The 22468-nt window shown below is 61.8% G+C and overlaps 7 protein-coding genes across 7 annotated transcripts; 3 read left to right on the top strand and 4 right to left on the bottom strand.

The window, feature by feature from the left end:
• Positions 1 to 350: 350 nt before the first annotated feature.
• Positions 351 to 1865, bottom strand: PLICBS_010311 (uncharacterized protein; the record flags this gene model as incomplete). The annotated part of the gene is made up of 1 exon (XM_018326587.1): positions 351 to 1865. One exon carries the CDS (start codon positions 1863 to 1865, stop codon positions 351 to 353), a length of 1515 nt encoding a protein of 504 aa, XP_018174907.1.
• Positions 1866 to 3261: 1396 nt separating this feature from the next.
• Positions 3262 to 6278, top strand: PLICBS_010310 (polar growth protein; the record flags this gene model as incomplete). The annotated part of the gene is made up of 3 exons (XM_018326588.2): positions 3262 to 3328; positions 3452 to 3595; positions 3652 to 6278. 3 exons carry the CDS (start codon positions 3262 to 3264, stop codon positions 6276 to 6278), a joined length of 2838 nt encoding a protein of 945 aa, XP_018174908.2.
• A 1412-nt stretch (positions 6279 to 7690) lies between these two features.
• Positions 7691 to 11272, bottom strand: PLICBS_010309 (uncharacterized protein; the record flags this gene model as incomplete). The annotated part of the gene is made up of 1 exon (XM_018326589.1): positions 7691 to 11272. One exon carries the CDS (start codon positions 11270 to 11272, stop codon positions 7691 to 7693), a length of 3582 nt encoding a protein of 1193 aa, XP_018174909.1.
• A 1881-nt stretch (positions 11273 to 13153) lies between these two features.
• PLICBS_010308 (uncharacterized protein) lies at positions 13154 to 13855 on the top strand (the record flags this gene model as incomplete). Its single annotated transcript, XM_018326590.1, has 1 exon — positions 13154 to 13855. One exon carries the CDS (start codon positions 13154 to 13156, stop codon positions 13853 to 13855), a length of 702 nt encoding a protein of 233 aa, XP_018174910.1.
• A 129-nt stretch (positions 13856 to 13984) lies between these two features.
• Positions 13985 to 15391, bottom strand: PLICBS_010307 (uncharacterized protein; the record flags this gene model as incomplete). Its single annotated transcript, XM_018326591.1, has 2 exons — positions 13985 to 15088; positions 15149 to 15391. 2 exons carry the CDS (start codon positions 15389 to 15391, stop codon positions 13985 to 13987), a joined length of 1347 nt encoding a protein of 448 aa, XP_018174911.1.
• A 4750-nt stretch (positions 15392 to 20141) lies between these two features.
• On the top strand, positions 20142 to 20409 carry PLICBS_010306 (uncharacterized protein; the record flags this gene model as incomplete). The annotated part of the gene is made up of 2 exons (XM_018326593.1): positions 20142 to 20262; positions 20336 to 20409. 2 exons carry the CDS (start codon positions 20142 to 20144, stop codon positions 20407 to 20409), a joined length of 195 nt encoding a protein of 64 aa, XP_018174913.1.
• A 545-nt stretch (positions 20410 to 20954) lies between these two features.
• Positions 20955 to 22247, bottom strand: PLICBS_010305 (uncharacterized protein; the record flags this gene model as incomplete). Its single annotated transcript, XM_018326594.1, has 2 exons — positions 20955 to 21886; positions 21995 to 22247. 2 exons carry the CDS (start codon positions 22245 to 22247, stop codon positions 20955 to 20957), a joined length of 1185 nt encoding a protein of 394 aa, XP_018174914.1.
• Positions 22248 to 22468: the final 221 nt, after the last annotated feature.

Genomic DNA, 22468 nt, shown 5'->3' with positions numbered 1-22468 from the left:
GTGGCCCGGCGTGACTTGCGTTGTACAAGGGGAACCACTGTACCGTGTTATGCGTGCCCGACGCATCTGGCAGTTGTGGCTGCATCGAGCAAACTCAACGGCGCCGCACATAATAAAAGGTTCGCTCTCGCTCCGTCCAGGCGGCGGCGGTTCCGGACGAACAGGCCGTCGATTGGGTTCAAACATGCCTCGTTGCGGCGCTTCAGCCTCTACGTCGTCAGGGTCTGACCTGGTTGTCTACCCTAGATGCCATCGTTGGAAGTCGCACGCCCAGTCTCTTCTGCTCAACAAGCAAGAGTCACGAAGCAGGAAATGTGAGCCACTAAACATAGGAGTTCGCAAGTTCTCTATTATTCGGTTTCGCAACGAAACCGCACTCCCTCTTGAGAAAAGGCCGTGATCAGCCCGGCAAACTCGTCGTAGTATAACTCGTGGAATGGACACGAAATCTGCACGACAATTGTTCCCAGGTGCGGCAGCCCACCTTTCACGTCCCTCACCAAGCCGTCCAATATCTGTACGAGAACACCGTACCATGACTTCTGGCGGCTGTTTTGGAGGGAGTTGTCAATGTGCAGTCTAAATCTTGTGAGCGATGCTGGCAAGACGTTGGCAAGTCTGCTACGATGCGAATCGAGCGTCATCATCTCCTCCCACGTGTATAGCTGGAGTACGCCGATGGAAAGCACACGGAGTGCAGGCAAGGCAGGCAAGCATGTGAGCTTCCCTGCCGGCCCAATCAGAGGAGCGACAGGTGAGTTGTAGTCGAGCTGGAGATGCAAGTTGGTCAGTGTGTCCTTGAGGTGAGGGAGGCCGTTGTTAAGACAATTGCTGGGGGTCCGCAGCCCTCCTGGGCCGTGATTGGCATCCCACACTGGATACAACGAGAACGTGGCAGCGTCTGCGTCCGTCGTGACGGACAGGGTTTGCAGTTCGGGGAGGCGAACGCAGATGTCGGACACGTCGCATGGCGTGCAGGAGCTCTGATGCAAAATGAGGTGTCTGATGGGCCCTGAGTACACGACACGAGAGCCTGCAGCCGGAAATTCCCCAAAGTCGCCATCGTCGTCAGTCAGCTCGAGTCTCTCTAGTCTGGGTAGCGCCCCCAAGACTGGACCGCATTGGCCCAAGTCCAAGTAATCGTGAGGCGCACGCCCATGAGGCCAAAGCTGGGCGTCGGTGACGTGCTGCAAGAGCGGTACCTGCCGGTCGCTATAGAAGAGCGACAGCAGAACTGCACCCGCGCGCGACTGGTGGAACAGGCGCCGTTCGGCCGGAAGTGGGAAGCAGACTCGCTCAGCGGCTGGCATCAGCCAGAGCAGGGCAATGAGCGTGTCCATCAGGAGGAGATAGGGAATCCTTTCTTCTTCCAAGTGGAGGCGCTTGTACTCGGCCTCGATCACGTCGGCGAGAGCTGCCAAAGGCTGGTAGTGGCGGAAGTCGAGGCCGCCGGCGCTGTTTGTCCGCAACGGGAAGCCAGACGTGCATGCAGCATTCGCGTCGGCAAGGCACGCGAATCCCCGCACCGACAGGCCCAGTCGCGGGTTGTCGAGGAGGGTGCCGAGCAAGAGGGCCATATCACGGCCGTCCGCCACCACGACGTGACGATATAACCAGGGCCGTGCGTGCTTGTTGAGCACCCTCGATGCCATACACAAGCTTCGCAGTGCGGCGCGGGATGCTAATCGGCGTGCCTTGGCAACTGGCCGTTTCTCGTCGCCGAGCCCGAAAACATTGTCCAAGAACTCGTTCATAATCATGTCGAGCAGCTCTTCCGGCAGCGACTCGAGCGCGCTCACGGTCGGCAGAGGGTGGAGCGGCGACGAGGTCGTCGGTGGAGAGACGGGCACGCGGAGGGATGCCATGGCGCCTGCGACGCCGCATACGGGACCGCCTCTGCGAGCAGGACATCAATCGGCCGACAATTGAGGGCACGGCACTGGGGACGCCGGCGGCCGCGACGACGCCGATGATTGCCGTGATGCAGCTGGCGGGAAGCTCAGGGGACGGGCCTGCTGCATCTGCGCATCATCGAGGGCCAACAGAAGCACACGGGCCCAGGACTGAACGAGGTGGAATTAAGTGACAAAAAATGAAGGTTCCCGCCTGCCCGCTTGCCAGACAGCGGGCCCTGATCAAGACCGGCGGACGCAGCTGGCGCTAGTCCCGATGTGGCCCAGCGTCCCCGTGAGTCGCTAGCCCGGGAGAGTCTGGCCTGGTCCCGTCTCTGGAGCCCACTCTGGCCGTCCGTCCAGTGTCATTGGAAGGTCATTGGAAGCGTCACATCCGTCAGTCGGGCGGGCAGTCCACGCACAGGTGGGTGGGTGGGTGAGGGAGGGTGCTAAAAACTTGCATTCAGGCGTTCCGACAACGCCTGTCGGTGCGCTACTATACTGTGGAAGGTATACCCACCAGCCGGCCGGCCCAGTGCCGGTACCCCTCGTTGCCGCGCACTGCCCATAGCTTCTCAGGTACCTGAGTATCCACCTCAAGGGAACCTGGAAGAGTGCTGTACCCAACGGGCACGCTGCAGTGGGCACTGTAGTCCTCTGGGCTGGCACGGGCTGCCCGCGTCCCTCCCGTCATATGAAAGGTACCCAAATTCATCCAGACGTTTAAGTTGGACCAATCTATCGCAACCAGCGCGCCCAGCGCCTCCGCAGCCGTCTTCGTCCCAACCATCTCTCGTTTTACCATCTTCACCCACTTTCTCGCCTCGTCCGTCCTACGACTTCGACCACGACTAACGTTTTGCACGCCTCTCTCACCCGTCTCTCTCGTCGCCCTACAAGCCCGCAGCCCAATCGCCCAGCTTCTTCCCATCGACGACGCGCATTCCGACCCGTGCTTCGACGACGCTCCACTGCAGGCGCAGCCGCTGCCCCGAGCGCGACGTCAGGTCTCCCGGTCCAGCCCCCTCCCGAATCCAACACAGAGACGCTTTTTGGCCTCGATGGCGCCGGCCGTTATCCTTTCCCAGGAGCTCCAACTCTCGTGATAAAAAAACAAGACAACGCACGCTGGCGAAGGACCCCCCAAACAACGGCTATCCGTCCCCCGCCCACGCCGCCGATCCCGTGTCTCATCCGCACTCCGTGTCGCCGATTGCATTCCAAAGCCACCTGACCCTCCTTGACGCCCGTCTGCCAGCCTGGCATCGACTCGACGACTGGACCGCCTCGTTGGCATCACTGCTCTCCCCACGCCAACCTCGCTTCCAAGAACCGCGCGCCCTCCTCCCCCGCCGACACGGGCAGCACCATGGCCCTGAGGGGTCCGAACGAACCCCAGGCCCGGCCTGAAGTCGGCGAGACTTTGATAGTCATCCGTGAGTCTATCCCTGCTTTGCTGCTTGCGTGACACTCTGCGCCGCGTCAGATTCGTCCCTTGTGGCACACTGACGCGACGCCGACTGCGGGGGATGGTATTCGCTGACGATGCGTACGGGCAGATGACTTTCAAGCCCGCAGTTCCGACGAACTAAGTCTGGCCAAAGGCGATCGGGTCGAGTTGATAGAGCGCGATGATGAGTTCGGCGATGGTTGGTTCCTCGGCCGCCATCTCGTCAATGGCAACACGGGCCTCTTTCCCGAAGGTTTGTTGTCCTTTCTTGAGGCGCTCCAGTGACGGGTGGCCGACTGACTATCTCAGTGTACACACGACCGGCACCGAAACCCGCGCCTGCGTTCACGCACTCGAAACCCCTTGCTCCCGTCGCCGAGGCTCACATCGATCCCGGCCCCACCGGCGTTGCCAGAGCATCCCCGAGACCGACTCATATATCTGAACCATCGCCATCTCCCCCGGTCGGCAAGCCAGACGATGCAGCACTTACATTGCCGCTGAACTCCATCAAATCGGAATCGACAAGCGCCAACAGCACCCCTCCACCCGTCGTCGGGCTCGGGAAGCTCAACAACCAAAGCCAGGACAGCCAAGTGTTGAACGACACTCTCAACGTCATCAACGAGCACATTACCGACCTGCGTTCGCCGGCGAGCAATGGCGCTCTCCGTGCCCCGGCCACTGATTCAGGTAGCGAATACAGCGCCCCGCTCGATGCGAGGATGTCTTACATCCAGGGCGAGGAGACGGAAGAAGAAGAAGACGGCGCTGCCCACACCCGCACCGAAGTCGAAGCCTGGTCCCCAGACGACGTGGCCGAGCATCTGTTCACCGCCGGCGTCGAGAAGCACCACTGCGAAGTCTTTCGCGATCAAGAGATCTCGGGCGAGGTGCTTCTGGGGATGGACCAGAGCTCTCTCTTCATCAAGGCATTCGACCTGGGCTCTGTTGGCAGGCGCCTGAAAACGTGGCATAAGATCAAAGCGCTGCAAGACGAAGTCAACAGCCACTCTACGCGGAGGACGACTTTAACATACGGCAGCGAAGTGGGCTCAGAGGACGCAGCGCGCATGAGGAGTCGCACCAGCACGCTCACCAACTCCATCTCGGCTCGACCGATGTCGGTGCAGACCCGCCGGCTATCCTCATCGCAGACGCCCAGGCCCAGCCCAACAACTTTCACCGCTCCAGTGTCGCCTCCTTCCGGCCACGACAGCCCAACACGTCCTGGTCACGCGAAGCGGCCGTCTGCCGCTTCTGTGAGGCAGCTTCACCAGTCTCGACGCCACTCTTCGAACGCCACCTCGAGCATCGTGCCGGCTTTGAACACCAACGGAAGCAGCACCAGTGCTGACGGAGCGCATAAGAAACAGCCGTCGTTTGACCGCAACTGGACCCTTGGCGGGGCCCTTTCTGCGCAGCCATCGCCGCGGCCACTTTCGTCTGCCGGACTCCCGGACACGGTGACTAGTTCGAATCCTGAGCTGTTGCAAGACTCGGCCGTCGATCTGGATCGGGGCTACTTTTCTGGAACCGAGGCAGATGGTCGAAAGCGCAACGTCCTGAGGAAGCGTGACAGCGTGAGTCACTCGAGGAAGGGTAGCTATACCGAAGAACAACGAGTGCGCAGCGCCACCGCACTCTCAAGACACTCAAGGTTTGGTAGCGCCGACTTTCATGACGGGGCGCCCCCCTCGGCCGTTCAGAAATATTACGGTATCCAGGCGCCGCATCGAAGGACCGCGTCAACAAACACGGCCGAATCCGTACGGCCCGTGCCCCCTGCCAAGGACGCGCCACCGCCTGCGGTCACCAATCTCGACTCTGGCTCCGTCTCTGAACAACAAGCAGCACCTGTTCCCACGAAGCAGAATAGTTTTGGGCCTGACTGGCTGTCTTCAATGGTGCCCAAACCGATGGCCAAACGACACGGCATGCGTGCCATATCAGAGAAGCTCACCAACAGATCCAAGGAGATGGACACGTCAGAAACGTCGGCCAAGGAGTCATCGCTGGACTCCCCTGCCCGGACGGGATCGAGCACGCCCTCGGCAGGCCCCAGTTTTGACTTGGAATCTCCCGGCACCGGCAAAGGCTCCAGCACCACGGCCACGCCGCCCAGCATTGCCAGCAAGGCCAGCCGTAAGAAGGGCAAGAAGGGAACAAGCGCTTATACCCGAGGTCTGCAGAACATCTCGCCCACGGAGGCCAAAAAGGACGCCGACTATTATGGCTGGATGAAGAAGAAGAGCTCAAATCTCATGACGACGTGGAAGCCCCGATTCTTCGTTTTGAAGGGCCGCCGCCTGGCCTATTACTATTCCGAGGACGATACGCAGGAGAAGGGGCTCATCGATATTTCGTTCCATCGAGTCCTTCCCGCTGACAACGAGAGACTGACGGGTCTTCACGCGACAATTACCGGCGTAGGTGGCCCTGGCCTGTTACCCGTTGGTGGGGAAGGCGCTTCCGGCCTCGACAAAGGGGATGACGCTACCTTCATCTTCAAGCTGGTCCCGCCACGGGCCGGTCTTTCTCGAGCTGTCAACTTCACGAAGCCTACGGTGCACTACTTTGCCGTGCCGAACCTGCAACAAGGGCGTCTCTGGATGGCGGCGTTGATGAAGGCGACGATTGACCGGGACGACACGCAGCCAATCACCAGCACCTACCAGCAGAAGACCATCTCTCTCGCAAAGGCCAAGCAGATGCGCCACCGCCCTCCAGCTCTGATGAACCTCGAGGAGGCGAACGAGGACGAGCGCGAGGCGCAAGACCCTGGGCCCGTTAAACTGAACGGCCTGGGGCTGCTTGGTGAGTCGGACAGCGGCGTCTCGGGGATGGACAAGCTTGCCGCCAACAAGGTCGATGGCGCCGCGTTGACTGCTGGTCCCGGGGAGGCAGACAGCCCTCTTCCACCGCAAAGTGCCTAGGCGGCGCTTCGCAGGAGGATGGCCCGACGGCCCGAGCACACCAAGACCAACACGGCTTGAGATTGGAGCGGCGCCTGGCGACTTGCAGCTCCATCTTTTCACTTCATGATGCCCATCTTCCCCCTACTTTTCTCTCCTCGTCGAGAGCTACGCCTGATGTATTACCCTCTACTTTTCTCTTCTGCACTTTCTTCTTCTTCTCTTCTCTTCTCTCTACCTATTTCGAGACCGAGAAAAAAGCAATATCGAAGGCGCGCCACGCCCAACAGCCAGGCGGCAGCGGCGGTGGCCGCGGTGGCCCCCGGCCCTTTTCCCCATGTACGACCTGGCCAACGACATTATACCTCTTACGAAAGAAAGAACGCACACACACACACACACACACACACGCACACAAAGCTCCGGATTAATGAAGAGGTGGAAGAAGACGCGACAAAATTCTTTTGCTTCGGCCCTTTTCCCTTTCTGTTTTCTTCACCGACCTGGAGGAACAAGAACGTCGTCTTGTTTCCCGGCGCGAAGGACTCTCCCACACACGCTCACACGCACACATACACACATACGCACATGCACACGCACACCTACCTCCCCTTATTTGTGTCACACACAGGTTTCTCGACCTACACCCTAGCAGCTCGCCATTTGTGTCCCCTTTGTCGAAAGGGGGAGGGTTCTTTGGCCCCCCCCGGTTCTTCTGCTCTTTTCTTGGGTTTTTGTTGTCTGTCTTCCTCTTTTAACGGAGACCCCCCTCCCAACAACTCGTGATGCCCTCGTGTGTAGAGAAAGGGGGCCCACAGAGCGAGCGAGAGAGAGAGACACAGAGAGAGGGCGAGAGAGTGAGTGAGAGCGCGCGCGAAGATAGATGGGACGTACGTACAGGGATGGGATGGGACGGGACGGACCGGAGTTCTTGGCAGGAGGAAATCTTATACCTCTTTTCGTTCCCCACCCCTTGCGAAATGTGATACCTTTGAGAGTTCTTCTCGGAGTAATCTGATGGGTGATCCATGCTTCTGTACCAGTACCTAGAGACCACGGTGAGAGTAAAGCGTAATGATGGCCTACATCGCCTGCATCAATCACGGGGTCAAATGAACGCGGAATGCCACCATGTGAGTGCAATTTTTCAATATCGTCGCTACCCTCGCGCCAAACTATAAACGCCCAGTCAAGAGCGCTACCTGGATATATGTTGGAGGTGCCGCAAACGTAATAGACACAAGACTCCCAACCACCGCCACAGCTCAGCCTCCATGACCGCGGTCATTCAGTAGTGAAAGGAGTCCGCGCGTCACATCAATTATCGTGGCCTCGTCTGAATAAACTGCATTCGCTGCGGCGAGAATAGAGATGTATCCCCGCAAAGAATATCCCACCGGGCGTTAAGCAATTCCTCCGCCACGCTCAACGGTTTATTTGGGTTCCTGCAGCTGCTGGTTCATGCCTCGCAGAAGCTGCCGCAAAGACTTCATCAGGTGCTGCTCAACGCCCTCAAAATTGCCTCCCTGCTCGCCCTCCGCCGGCGGCGCAACAATGGTTGCGTCTGCAAGGCCCAGGACTCGGTCGATGGACGAAAGCGTCACGGCTTCCGCACGGGCATCACCGAGGCGCGCCGACAGTGCCTTCACAGACACATCTTTGAAGCCCGTAAGTGATTGAAACACCTTGGCCTCGAAGATGGGAGGAATATCCGGTTGCGTCGTGGTGCCTCCCGGAGTCGGACTATTCTTCTTGGTGAAGCCCTCGATGACCTGCCGGATGCCTTTAATACAGATGGCTTCCATCTTGTCGTTTTCCGTAGCTGCGGTTTTAAGCCCGATGCATCGGTTGAGAGCTGACATGACGATGGCCTCAGCCTTCGGGTTCCGAGCCTTCTTGAGGTTCTCCACCAAACCGGTCTTGAGACCAACCACAGCGGTCAGGAGGCGAGGATCAATGACTGGTCTGGGTGGCGCGTTGGCAGGCGGTGTTGCCGAGGTCGCCGAGGGCCGGGACCCCGAGGCTGCTGCTGGCTGCGACGTCGGTGCTGGCCCGGCGACGGGTCTTGCCCCGGCAGCGGCGGGGGCAACTGAGACAGGAGCTGGCGCCGCGGCGGGCGGCTGGGCCGCCACTGGGGCGGGCGCGGGGACCGCACCGTCCTCCGTCTTGACAGGGGCCGTCGCCGGCGGCGGCGGCCGGGACGCGTAGGGGGAGCTGTACGTCCCAGGTTGTGGTCCGCCAAGCTGAGGCCGGGCAGGAGCGGGAGGCGGTCCGTATCCAGGAACATGTGCTGGAGGTGGCGGTTGCGCGGCTGCCACGGGAGGAGGACCGGTAGGCGGCGAGGCCGAATTGCCATATGGCTGCATCGGCCGGGGCGGCTGTCCGGGCTGGCCAGGTTGTCCCGCGAACTGTGGCATTTGGTATCCATGCGGCGCTTGGCCTGGAGGGAAGCCGGGCGCGCCAGGTGGTAGATGCTGGGCGGCGTTGAAGGGATACGAGTACGGGCCGTACCCCTGCGCTGCCAGCGCTCGGTCGGGAGAGGTAGCTTTGCGTTTCTTCCCGGCATCGAGCTCGACGCCGGGAACACGAGACCACAAGTTGGTGGTCTCGTCCTTCTTGAATGCCTCGTTGCCAATCAGATTGTGGCGAACGCTGCTCTCCCAACCCTTTGTTTCTGTGTGAAAGTAAAACCAAGGGTACCGTTGGCAGATGCGCTTGTAGATCTGCTTGAGCGTGAGGCCATCGGGGCCTGCTGCCGTAAGGGTCTCGTCGATCAAGACGCCGTAGTTCTTGTTTGGCTTCTGCAGCTGCTCCTCCGTGTAGTCCTCGATCTTGAGCTCCAAGGGCGGGGACTTGGGGCGGACCTTCTTCTCCTTCTTCTCCCTTGCGCGTCTCTCTGCGTCGGATCCTTCGGCGCCGTCTTCCGTCTTTGGCTTCCGCGGTTTGTACTTGCGCTTCTCCGGTCTGTCTCCCGCGTTCTCCGGCAGCGGATGCTTCCTCGGCCTGCCGACCTTGCGCTTGACCGGCGGCTCGACCGGTGGAGCCTGTGGCAACGTCTTCTTCGCCATCTCCTGCTGCTGCTTCTTGAGCAAGCGTTGCTCGCGTTTCGACATGACACCGTTCTTAGGCGGCCGGCCCGGCCCTCTCTTCTTGGGTATCTGTGGTATTACCGGCTCCTCGGGCACGGGCACAGGCTCCGGTTTCATCTCTGGTGTGGGCTCCTCTGCGGCTTCTTCAACTTCTGCGGTCGGTTCTTCGGCCTCGTCGCCTTCGGCATCTTCGCCGAAATCAGACAGCTCCGGGGGACTGACTTCGACGTCCGAAAGTTCGTCGCTGGTGTCCTGGATTTCGCCATTGCCGTGCGACTGCTCAAAGTCGAAGCTCATCTCCTTGCCGCCGTGAGTCTTTCGCTTCTTGGCAGGCTCCTCTTCCTTGTACTCCTCGGCACCTGTACATCCTCTCTCGACGCCGTTGATCATAAAGCGAAAGTCGACGTCCTTAATCTGCAACCGGTCACCGCAATGCAGGACGACCTTGTCGCTTTTATAATGAATGTCATCGCGAAAGAAACCGTTCTTGTGGAGTGGAATGGCCTCGAAGACCCCCTCCTTCTGGTTGTAGGCGATCCTTAGATGCTCCCGAGAGATGGCCTTTGTCTTGCTCGCGATATCTGGGCCAGGGGAGTGGATTCCGATAAACGGCACATGCCACGGAGAGGGCCGGAGGGAGGTGAGGTCGACAGCCGCGGCGCCCGGTGTGTGCGAGACGTACTGGCGGTTGGAAATCATGTTCTCCTGGGACTCGTCGTTGTCCTTTTGCGAGGACCCCGTGGTGCTGGTCTTGCGGCGCTTGGCGGGTCGGCCGTTTTCTTCGCTATCGGATTCGGGACCCAGCATGCCACCCTCCTCACTGACGTAGGATTTGCTAAACTTGCTACGGTCCTGATGAATCGGGGAGGGCGGCGGAAGGCCCTTGCTGGCGTTTTCCTCTATCCTCCGCTTGTGCTCCTCGGCGCGTCTCTCGTCGCGGCGGGCCTGCTCGAGGGCCCGTTGATCTCTGCCGATGATAACGGCGTAGGTGGTCATCTGGAACACGCTGTCGGCGAACTCGATGCGTGCAAACGACTCAAGTCCCTTATCGGCAGCTGCCTGCCGCAGGTTGTTGTTCGCGGCGAAGCCATTGAGCTCGCCGTCCATAGGGTTGGGGAGCGTGACCTGGGCGGGCGTCACGGTGGGAGGCGGCGACATGGCGCTCTGCGCCCCGGACATGAAGGCCATCATCATATAGGCCTGTTGATCGATGTTGGACATGGCCGCGGGAGTGAAAGGGGTTGATGGCGGGTACTGGTCGTCGTTTCTCGGCTGCATGTTGGCGTTTTGATGTTGCTGTTGACTCGGCTGCATTTGGTTCTGAACCTGGCTTTGGATGCCCGCGTTGGCTGGGGTGGACGCAGGGGCGTCGGGCATAGGCTCGTCGACGTGACTGTCGCCTCCGCTGGGGTTGGGCCTGTCGACGGCAGCCGCCCGAGGCGTTGACGGCCGGTCCAGGGTGACGGGCTGTGGTTTGTTGGAGGGAGGCGTCGAGGGTTGGGCTGGCACGGGCGCCGGATCTGGAGTTTGCGCGACGCCAGCTGTCTGTTGCGCAGGAGCAGCAGCAGCAGCGGCGGCGGTCGGGTCGAGCGATGGCTGGGATGTAACGGCGGCAGGATCAGGCGCGGGCGCCGCAGCAGATGCGGACGCCGCAGGCGTCACCGCCGTCTCGCCAGTCGTCATGGCAGGCGCGCCGGAGGTGGGTTCGCTCGAGGCGGGCGCGGCGGTCGGGGCAGGCGCAGAGCTTGACGAAGGGTCCTGCTGCGTGGCGGCGGCCGTGGCTGCGAGCAGCTCTCCCTCGGACGCGGATTCGATGTTCTGGGACGGCGCGCGGGCGTCATCGGCGGCCACGGTCGCGGCCGGAGTCGCAGAGGCAGCAGCCGGGGCCGGTCCAGGGCCATCGCGGCCGTCGCTGGACGAGGCCATGACGGCTGCTGCTGCTGCTGCTGCTGCTGCCGCCGCTGCGTCGTCGGCTGCTCGGTGCGCCACGGGGGAGGCCGGGCGGGCGGGCGGGCGCAGCTCCTTCGCCTCTCCGGCTCGAAGCGAGGGCCGAGGCGAGGCGAGGAGGACGGACGACACACTTTAGATCAGCGGGCAGGGCGGCGGCGGATCGCGTCGCGCGCGGGATGGGGGGCGCCTGGGAGTCGATTGCTGATTGAAGCCGCCCGCGGGCTCGGTGCTGGCGATGGGTGATGGGTGGGAGACGTCGGGCGGGAACAGGGAAAATCAAAAGGCAGGCGCAGGGCTGGCAGCACGGGCAGGCAGAGCAAGAGGCAGGCGGAGATGGAGCCTCTTTTGCCTGGCCTGGCCTGTCTTTGAGCCTCTGCCGCGATCCAATGATCCAATGGGCGGATGCCGGGGGGCGCTGGCCGAAGGCGGGAAGCCGCGCTGTGATTGGCTGCGCCGGGCCCCTCTTGACCACGCCCGGCGGGTGGAGTCGACTTTTCTCTGAGGAGGTTTCCACTGGCTTGACTGTCAGGACCCCTCTGACAGTGGGCTGGCCAGCGCCTGATGACCGCTAACACGCTGCCCGCCTTAGGTAACCCAGACCCGGGGCGGTTCTGCGCGTCCGCCTACTGAATGCAGAGGATGCTACATAATAGGTTCAACTGCGCTGGCAAGACGACACGATCCATGGATATCTTGCCTCATGGGCTCTACGCGGAAAGAAGCAAGTCTCGTGGAGCAAACGCAGCGGACCCTCGTGAAAGTCTCAGGAACAATGTGCACATGCGATTGTGTTGGCCGTCCGAGAAAGACAACACCCTGTTTGCTGGATGCTGCATGTCATCCTCCATCCGTGGCAGTAACGAGCACCTACATAATAGCAAAGACGGCCATCGTGGCATGGGAACCGGCTCACTGTTATACTTTCTCAAGACCAGTTTACACGCACTCATCAAACACCTTGTTATCCCATCATGACTCACGCCAGCCCTTTCTGGGGTTGCTGCAGCCGAGGACAACAACCACTACCCCAACCCGAGCCACAGCCCCATCTGGTCGTCATCAACTATTATGTACACACAGTTAAGCCCGCCGTGCGATGATTCACAGCCGCAAAGCACAAGTCTGTCATCCACGGCCCTGACAGCGAATCAACGCAAGCAGCGTACCCTTTACCAGTAACAACTGCCCCCTTTACTCTATACAGCGCCCAGAAATAGATACCTGTAGCTGCGCAACTAACACACACTCACGATGCGCCGCCGCGCCTGGCCGTCGAAACGGCGGCTCCCCTCCCGCTGATTCGTCCCTCGGCCGCTGCCGCTCTGCCGCCGTCGCCGCGCCGTCGCCGCCCCTGCCGCCCACCCGCCAGTCAGTCGAGGAATCCATCCCGTCGCTTGTTGGGGGAAAACACCCCACAACCATTCCCCAGTATTGGAACCGCCCGGCTCGGGCGCCTGCTGCGACATCAAGGGGGGCCAACCAAGCTGCCGGCTTACACACAACCACAGTTCACAACGTGGGTTTGAACGGTGTCTCGGGATGGAGCCATTCTCGGCCTATCGCTACGCGCGCAGGCGGCGAGTTGAAAACGACTTTGATGGGAATGGGGCCCAGCCTCGATGTTGACGCCTCTTTTTGTATTTAGACGGCAAGATGTCCCTTTTCAAAGGCAGGCCTGGTGCGACGCCACATCGACCTTGATCCTCCTTGTCTCTGTGATTCTGTTCCTTCTTTCCCTTTGTCTGAGTGTGCCTTTATTGTAAATACACATATCTTCTCGGCTTCAGCTTCAGGCCCGGCTTCAGGGATAAGCCCCTCAGTCGTTCATATTACAACCCTCTCGTTTACACCGTCAACATGCCATTCCACCTGCCGTTCCGCTCGAAACCCACAGAGCCGGCGCCGAGCGTCGCCCGTTCGTGGACCTCATCTCCGGACCACCACGGCCGACACCCCAAGGATGCGCCCAAGCCCCTCGCGCGCTCCGACACGTTGCACTCGCGATACGTGCAGATGCTCCTGGGCCAGGACGACATCCCCGCGCTGCACAACATCCTCGCCTCCTTCTTCGTCTGGCTGCTGCTCGCCGGCTTCCTGGTCTTCCCCGGCACCTTCACGAGCATCCAGCACTCGCTCGAGGGCAAGGAGGACAGCCACGCCTGGACCGACCAGACCACCGAGAAGATCTTCAAGAGCGTCAAGAACATACCCCTGCTCGTCCTCGCCGCCATCGCGTGTGGCGTGTCTGTCGTCGGCATGGCGAGCCTCGCGCTGAGGCACCTGCCAAACTACGTCTGGCTGCTCAACAAACTCATCGTCCCGGGCGTCGCCAACTGCCTTGCTGGCCTGATATCGACCCTCGTTGGCGTCTACTCGCAGCAGCACGGGAATTGGAGCATCACGGCCAAAGTCACCGCCATTGTCGAGGGATCGTGTTTGGGCGTTAGTATCGCCCTCTTCTTTTTGTTTGACAGGTACCTCCTCCTCAAGGTCAAGGAAAGCCACGGGCAGCACTATGAAACATGGCCTAGCGACAGGAGCCTAGAGGAGAAATGGTAGTGGCGGTGTGATAATGCATAATGGATAGAGGAATGGGGTCCCCTCGGACCTAAAAGGTATGCCGTAGGAGCACCATCAGGATAACGCAAAAGCCCGGTAGAGATACATCGACAATAATGAAATCCCCTGTTACCGAAGAAGAGGGTTCAGCTCCGCCAGGCGGCCCGAGCGACGTAGCTTCCAATTCGTGAACCAGCTTGATGCCCTGTACGCCCAGTGGCAGAGCATGCCGGCCAGGAAGCCCACAGCGTCGTTCCGGAACGCCATAATTCCCGCCGTGGTCATCAGCATGACCGTCCATCTCTCCAGACGCTCCTCGTCGCTGAGGGTACGGTGCTTCCGAGTGATTACCGAAGAGCCCTCCCGTTCTGCCGACTCTTGCCACAGGTCCGGTGCGCCCTGGTTCAGAGTGTGCCCGACCTTAGCCAGCTCCAGACCTGCGGCGAGGACCATGATGCCCAGAAGACTCTTGGGGTACTGCCTCAGGAGATCGACGAGCGTCTCGCCAAACACGAGCCCAAGAACGAGCTTGATGAGGCCCAGGAAGATGATGCTTGCACCACTGCGGGCGCCAAAGCGATACTGTGCCGCCAGCCCGCCGGCGCCGTGGCACACGGGCATGGCTCCGAACCAGGTTCCGGTCAGGTTCATGAGCGCGACGCTCATCCCGACAGACGTGACCGACGGAGTGGGCAAATCAGGAAGCAAGTCGGCGGCCAGAGCACTGACGGCAATGATGGAGTTGAGCGTGGTCAGCGGCAGCTGTCCGATTGCCATCCACAGGGCCGGGGCATCATGTGCACTGACCCAAGTTGGCCATGAGAAGCGAGGGTGCCAGACATGGAACCATGGTAGGCTGTGGTGAGACGAGAGAACTTGAATGAGTGAAAACACTATGGCCAGCACAAAGAAGCACAGCGCGTAGGGGAAGCGCGGCAGATGCTGCGTGCCGATGAGGACGAGAAAGGCGAATAAGGCCCAGAGGCGGTTGTCCAGGACAGGATCGATCCAGTGGAGGGGCTGCAGGAGCGACGAGCCTGCGCCGAGAATCAGGGACAGGCCGGCGCCAAGCTGGATGCCCTTGACGACGGGGATGGGGACCACGGCCACCGCCCACCGAAGCAGACCGGTGACACTCATGATGAGGACGGCGGCCCCGACCCACTGGCCTGCGGCGGTAACAACTGCCATCGACGGGTCTTCCCGGCCAGATATGGCCGCCGACGCTATGGCCTATGCAGCAGTGTTAGACAGGGCCGGGGATCAAGGTTCCGGCCATTTGAGCGAGCTTACCTTCATCGGCTGCACAGGCAGCGGGATGCCAAACGTCAGGCCGGTGAGTATGTTGAAGACGCCCGTGAAGACGAGCGTGGAGCCCAGCTCGATGGAGCCCTGCACGGCGAGGGCAATCATGAGCGGGAGCAGCGTCCCCAGGTCGCCGAGGGAGCCCGAGATCTCGGCGAGGGGCGCCCGGCGAAACGTCGAGACATTGTGGGCGTTGTTGCGGCGTACCTGCGCGAGCCACGAGGCCACCATGATGATGGTGATGATGGTGCCGGCGAGTCGCGACGGGACGAACGGGGTGTGTGTGATCGATGGTCTGCTGCTGTAACCGTTACGGAACGAACAAAGCAACGCTGCCGATGGAGTCCAGGTCCGAAACCATGCCAGTCAACAGCAACAAGGGCAGCACGGCGCGGTGAGGGGCGGGCGGACGGGAATCGTCGTCGTGCGACGAGGATGACTCTCTTCAGTGGTCGTCATGCCTGCAGCTGCAGGTGACCGATGACGAGGCGGCAGCGGCCGGTTCCCGATGCGGGTGCGGTCGTTGGGGGCGGCGAATGGGGAGCGAGCTGCCGGAGAGCCGCCTGCCTGCGTGCGCAGCTTCACCGTGACGGGACGCTTCCCGTCCACTAAGGTCTAGGTAGGTATCCTGAGCGTCGTGGTGCCGGCTGCCTTTCTCTGGACATGCGAAGCCCACGCTGCACTACCAAGTTGCAGTGCAGCACCGCGCATCATTATCGCATCGCAACGCAACACCCAATGTACGATGCGCTAATAAGTGTCACTTCCCGTCCACCATGACGCCTGCGCGGAGTGCCATTCCCGCGGCGATAAGACGCGCGCAGTGGACCCCGGCCCTCCAATCCCCCAGGTCTGACGCCGTTGGGGGCGTGCCCACCGCCAGCCCACCCGCCCGAGCGTCCGTGGAGTTTCCTTCTTCCAGCCGTTCCTTGGCTTTCCGACTTGAGCAAGAGTCCAGAAAACTCGCGGAAGCCCATTCTCATTCTGTGGGTACGTAAATGAGCATGCGGGGCGTCGAAATCGTCGTCGCCCGCCCGCCGTAGCAGCCGCCTCCAACGACGCCAAGCCGATCCGACGCAGGCCCTCCTGGCATAATAAATAGCGCCCGCGGCGTGACTGGGGGGCGCACTGACAAGACTGAGGAGGCTGTCTGTCTTTGTCCGGTCCTGTCCTGTCTGGTCTTTGTCTCGCTGCCGGCCAGACAGAGACTGATCCCGGCCGGGCAATTGCGGTATTGTTCGTCACGAGGCACGCGGGGAGCAGGTCAAGGCAGCCAAGCCAAGCCAGTAGGACCTTTCTTTACATAAGAACTGCCGGGGGACCGATGTGCCCTGGTTTCGGGACAAGTCACGCAGCGGCAACGGCGCCCATCATCGCGAGGCCGCACAGACGAGAGACAAGTCTCACCGACAGACCTGTAACTGCGACGGGTGCCCAAGATGTGTCACTTCACGGCAGGCAGACATCAGGGCGGGCAACACGACCACGCACGCGGCATCTCCCACCGTTGGTCGGTCCCTGTCCCCAGTCTTGCGTGGCCCAGTTGCGCCAGGGTCAGTCAGGTGCAGCGCGAGGCTGGCTATGGCCGTCTCCGACCACGACAGCCGACGCCGAGCCCGCCCCGGGACGGTGTGGCATGACAAGTGCCAGTGGCATGGCATTTGGCCACCCGGCTGCGGCGGCCGACAATCTCTTCTTATGAACGGCCGAGGCGACGAGCGTGTTCCGGGCGAGCCGGGCCTGGGGGCGGGTGGAGCCGACATTTCTCTTTGGAGCCCCCTGGGGCCGGCCATTCACTGGTGCGGTGCGTGGAAAACAGCGCGCCTGGTGAGGTGGTTCTCCAGAGTCTTCCAGGTTGTCTCCAGACGGCGAGCGACCGACGACGGCGGTGGGCGGGAGGCGCCCCGGTGGGTGGATTGGGGTATGAGTGGTTCCCTCGAGCCGGGGCGGCCGCACCGTGCCAGGGCAGGGCACTGCGGACTGTGCGGCGGTATCATACCTGAGATTTGGCATCACTCGCGATTGCAGCCACGATATGGACCGAGTGCGCCCTTGGTTGCTCCCTCACCAAAGGGAGGAGGAGCGAGGCCTCGCTCTCAGACCTCGTCGAGGGTTGACGTTCGTTTAAGCCTAATTCTTGGCGGAGACGTGTCTTGCCAGTGTTTGAGGCACATGCCCCCTTCGCCGAGACGCCATGAAGTGGCTGGCATTGAGACAGGTCGACACTGGCCGGCGGGCGCTCTTGGAATTTGCTCGGCGCCGCGCAAGCAATGCGTTCTCGCTGTGGCCCGTACATGCCTACCTCGTACAGTACTGCTTTGCTCAAGCTTTTGGATGTGGTGCGTAGTAAGGCCCATGCGATGGACAACGCGTATCGCATGGCCGAGCGGCATGCTCACTCGCCCCGTGCCCTACAGTGGTACTGCGTAATCGTATCTTGGCGCTACGAATTGCCTGGCAGGTTACCTAGGTGGACGGGCGTTTCCAAAGGCACGGCCAGGGCCGCGCTGGGTGCGGACGTGCGCACTGTGGCCGGACGGTCCTCACCTAATGTGGAACTCCCCCAATCACCACCGCCTGCCTCACAACCTGCGAAAAAAGGCGTCTTCGCATGTCTACCAAGCTATCAGTGCCCGTTGAAGAGTTTCTCTCGCGGCCTCTGCGTCGTAGTTTAATGTTAATAATGGCATGCTGCTGCACGTGCATCGCCATACGCGTCTGGCGGTCACATGGGGTGGGCTCTGCGCGCGCGCACGCCCGCTGTGCCCAGAATACAGTACTCGTGCGTGTTCGAGAATGGCAGAAGTCGGCGCGGCGGCGACGACAACAACAGAACGAGACGGCCACGCACGAACAAAGGGCCAGGGACGAGCGAAAAAGCGTACGTGCGTTGTTGCCCGCCGGCGTCGCGACTCGGCCCGGCCGCCTCCTGGTTTTGGGGTGTGGGTGGGTGGGTGGGCGTGCGACGCCGCGCCATGCCATGCCAGGCCTGATTGATGATGAGAGAGAGCGAGCGTGCGTGTTGGAAATTCGCGCAACCTTCAGGGCTTCTGCGTTTTTTTGGCTCCACCACGGGCCACCCAGGGCGCCGCCTTGCACTGCCGTGTTCCGAGAGCGCCTGATGCTTCTGGACGCCTGGGCTGCAGGACGGCGGCAGAGGCACATCCCGTGGCTTTACCGTGCGTGCCGGGGGTGTTGCGGCGGACCGAAGCCGACCAGTCGCCGCCCTCGCCATTACCTATCATGCTGTACCTACTGTACTCGTATTGTACCTCGCGGTCCTGGACGGGTTGCTTGCAAGAGACGAGAGAGGAAGAAGAAGAAAAAGAGATGTCGGGGCCCCCATCGTGTTTGCGCTCCAAGCTGGTTTTGGCCGAGTGCTGTGCTGTAGCAAACTGGCGCTGATGCTTGCTTGCTTGCTTGCTTGCCCTGCTGCCGCCGACAGTCTCACCCTCACGGCGTCTCCGTCTCCGTCCCCAGCCCTGCCCTCCCACCATGCAAGTTGTTGATCCAATGCGTTTCCCGGGCCGCCGAGCTGGAGCCGCCGCTTATCCCCAGGGCATGGTCCTTCCCTGGACGTTGCAGCCGAGTAGTGCGTACACCATGGACCAAGCTGGAGTGCGCCCGATCGGCGGCGAGCCTCTCCCTCCCTCTCTTGTTTCGAGTCGTGACGCTCTTCTCCCCCTCTCACATCGGAGAATATTTTTAACCCTCCCTGTGACCTGACTCTCTCGCTCCCGCCAATTCCGCCGCCACCCTCGCCGTTGGTCGTGCGCCAAAGTTCCTACGCTCGTGACGTGCGCCGATGGATTGATCTGCCTCGGGATCGAGTTGGGGGCTGTTGCGATTACACACGGGCATGCAGCACTGTGACTTACTTGCGGTACTTGCCATGCGCTGAGGCGCGGTCGGTGGTGACTCTGCTTTTGTAACTCGTCGCCTCGTCGAGTGTACCTGCATTGTTCGCGGGCGCGTTGCGACGCCCCCGCCCCGGTACGAGGGTACCTCGCCGATTCTTCAGGAACTGTACCTGCTGTACCTCGCGTTGCCGAGCTGGCTGGAGAGGTGCTGGGGCCACCACCAGCACCCGAGCCGACGCATGGCCGGCCCCCCGGTGTGGGCGGCGGGCGGGCGGGCGCAACCCTTGGACGCCCGGGCGCCCTGGCGCTTCCCAGGCCCGGCAACGCCCAGCGCAGGTTCACCTGGACGGTGGGTGGCCCAGCGAGCGCCCCAGTGGATACGGCACCTTCAAAACGGGAAAAACGCGAGCCCCGCCGGGCCCCAGCGGCCCAGGCGCCTTCCCTGGTGTCTCCAGTGGTCTCCAGAGTGGTCCGTGACGTGCTACTCCACTTTTTCCGGCCTCGCTCCCTGCCTGGCTCCTGCGGCCTGGTGCTGGCTCCTGCTGCTAGGGCCGCCCGAAAGCTGATCAACAAAATCATCGCCCAGTCCGCCTGCGCGCCTCGAGCGAATTTGTCGCTTCTTTCCTTCTCACCTCCCAGTCCTGCTTCCCAGCCATTGTACGGTCCGCACAAGGTAAAAATTCCTGCCCTTACGGTCCCCCGATTGTCGCGAGCCGCCCACGATACCTGCCTTCGACTGCCACGAGCCCCTGCCATCCGTTGCCCTGCCTCTGCCCCGGGTCTCTGCGTTGGACTGCCCGCTGTCGGTGCCGGCAGCGCCCGGCACGCCCGGGGTCCCTCGTCGTTGCCGCCTCCGAGGCCTGTTCAATTGAAGGGCCTGTCGTTCAGTTTTTGGGCGAGCGCACTCGAACTGTCTTGCGCGGCGTCTCGGCCGGCTGATGGCAATGTCGTCACAATGGCAATTGGATCCCGTGGGCTCGGCTCAGCCAATTGGCACAGTCGGCGGCTCGCGATCATTCGAGGCCTCGTCCCGCCCGATTCGGACGACTTCATTGTGCGTGTAAGCTAACTCGGATCGACTGACAGAGAATCTCCTCTCCTCTCCACTCCCACACTTCGCAATGGCTGCCATCACCACCCCCCTTCTGGCCCGTGAGGCCATGAACCAGCTCGCCAAGCGTGAGAAGAACTGGGCCGCCCAAAACGTTGGTGTCATGGTCGTCTTCTGCATCGTCTTTGTCGGTATGTTGCCAGCCTTCCCGCAGTCAATGCGCTGCTGCGTCGAGAGCGTGCCGCTGACATGGTTCTCCCTCAGTCGCTGTCGGTGTCATCTCCATCTTCGTCCACAAGGCCCTCCAGAGGCGCAAGGAGCGAAAGCCCACCTACTGAGGGGGTGACGCGCGGGGGGTAGCGTGCCGGGATGGGAAGCGCAGAGGAAGATTCAGTGCTGGCCGGGAGGCAAGGACCCGACGACGGAATGGAGCGATGCGGTGATGCCGGCCCCCGATGCTGCGCTGTCGGGGCCGGCGGCATAGCGGAGCGACACGACATGCAGCGACCACACCACAAGACGCGCGACCTTTTCCAGCGACCCATCACGCCCACTTTCGGTGCGCTCAAGATCGATTCGACCAGCATGTCAGCATTGCCTGCCATCATTTGACGCGCTGTATTTGATGGAGCTCGCACGTTGCGTTGTGTACATATTGCATCTGGATGGAACTGCTCAGCCGATGGGAGTTGGGAACGGCTTGCTTGTGCTCGTGCTTGCTCGCCCGTTGCCAGGCTGCTGTATTTCTATATTCTAATACTACAACTGATACCTCTTTGCTAGAAGCCACCGCGCGCCGCGCATTGACTGCCTCGTGCATGGTGACAGACCTCTACATATTTGGTTCCGCATGAGGCGCAGTACTTGGCCAAGTCTATCCGCACTAGTAGCCTTCCTTGGCCAGCATATCGGCAATGTCGAGGTAAAAGGCCACGGCATTGAAGTTCCTCTTGATGCCCATCCATTCGCGCACCGTCCACCGCACCTTGTTCGGCCAGTTGATAAGGTCGAGATGGCTCACGCCCAGCAGCGTGCCCTTGTACTCGCCCCAGCGACTGCTCTCCACGCTGACCAGCCCGTCGTTGGCGCCCTCGGCCTCCCTAATGACACCATGCGACAGGCGAAAGGGGCTCAGCATCGGCAGCTGGGCGGTGTGGAGGGCCGCGCCGTACGAAAAGTAGCGCACGGCGGGGTCGTCCGGGTTGGCGGGGTTGAAGTCGTCGGCGAGGTAGCGGGTGCCTAGCTGGGCAAAGGCCCTCGTGCTGAGGCCGGCGGCGCGGAAGAGCGAGTAGAAGCGCGGCAGGTGGAGGAGGGAGCGGCGGCGCGAGTCGCTCAGGACGTAGTCGGCAAAGGGGCTGCCGCGGTGCGGGGTGGAGATGGTGACGAGGGAGGCGACGCGGAAGTTGTGCTGCGGCGAGGAGGGGAGGATGCTGGAGATGAGGTGGCGGGCGTCGAGGCCGCCCATGCTGTGGGCGATGATGTTGACGGGCGTGCGGGTGTCGTCGTCGCCGCGGGCGCCCACATCCGCCGCGCCGGATGAACCCCGAGAAGCCGGGAACGGTGAGGAGGATGCGACGGAGGAAGAGGAGGAGGAGGAGGACAAGGCGGAGGAGATCTCGACGGCGAGCTTGGCGGCACGCTCCTCGATGGAGCTCGAGGGCGGGACGGTGGCGGCGACGACGAGGGGGCAGCCCTGCGCGGTGAGGGCCTGCCGGATGCCGTGCCAGTACTGCAGCGGCGGGAGGAGGGCCGAGATGGAGAGCTCCGAGAAGCCCAGCAGGCCGTGGGCGAGGACGATGGGGTGCCGCGGCGTGGCTGGGCAGAGTGAGCGAGGGCGTCAGTGAGAGGAACGCATGCATGTGTTACGGCTCGCGAGCATGGAGATCACACGCAGCAGGGGAGAGGGGCGAATCGCCTACGTACCATATGTGTCGCGGATGGTGGCGTAGTCGTCGGCGATTTGCCGGCCGAGGTCCCGTATGCGCGGGTCGGGGGCCTTGCGCTCTTCGCGCCGAGGGGGAAAGCTGGTGGAGAGCAGGCGGCGGCGCGGTGGTAATGGCGATGATGGGCGGCAATGAGGACGGATAGCCGGCCGGCGGACGGCGAGTGTCACCGCGGCTGCGGCGGCCGTGGTGGTGGTGGTGGTGCTATGACGGGGTGCCCATCTTGTGATCATTGCTCCAGCGGCCTGGGGGACGGTCGGTGGCCTGACCCCAACGTTGCTGAAGCTATACCGGCGATTGTGTTTGCGCGCAGCGCGTTAGACGTGAGCGGTCTTTCGCCCTTCACTGTTGTCGTCGAAGCTTCGGCAGGACAGCGGAGCGGGAAGCGGGAGCCAAGAAAGTGAATTGGCGATGGGCGCGGTGCGGTCCAGCAATTCCATTGTGCTGACGTCAC

This window comes from Purpureocillium lilacinum, assembly GCF_023168085.1.
Source record: "Purpureocillium lilacinum CBS 284.36 DNA, scaffold_8, whole genome shotgun sequence".
Lineage (NCBI taxonomy): Eukaryota > Fungi > Ascomycota > Sordariomycetes > Hypocreales > Ophiocordycipitaceae > Purpureocillium > Purpureocillium lilacinum.
Note: the sequence above shows the minus strand (reverse complement) of the source record. Positions and strands in the feature narration are given on the sequence as shown.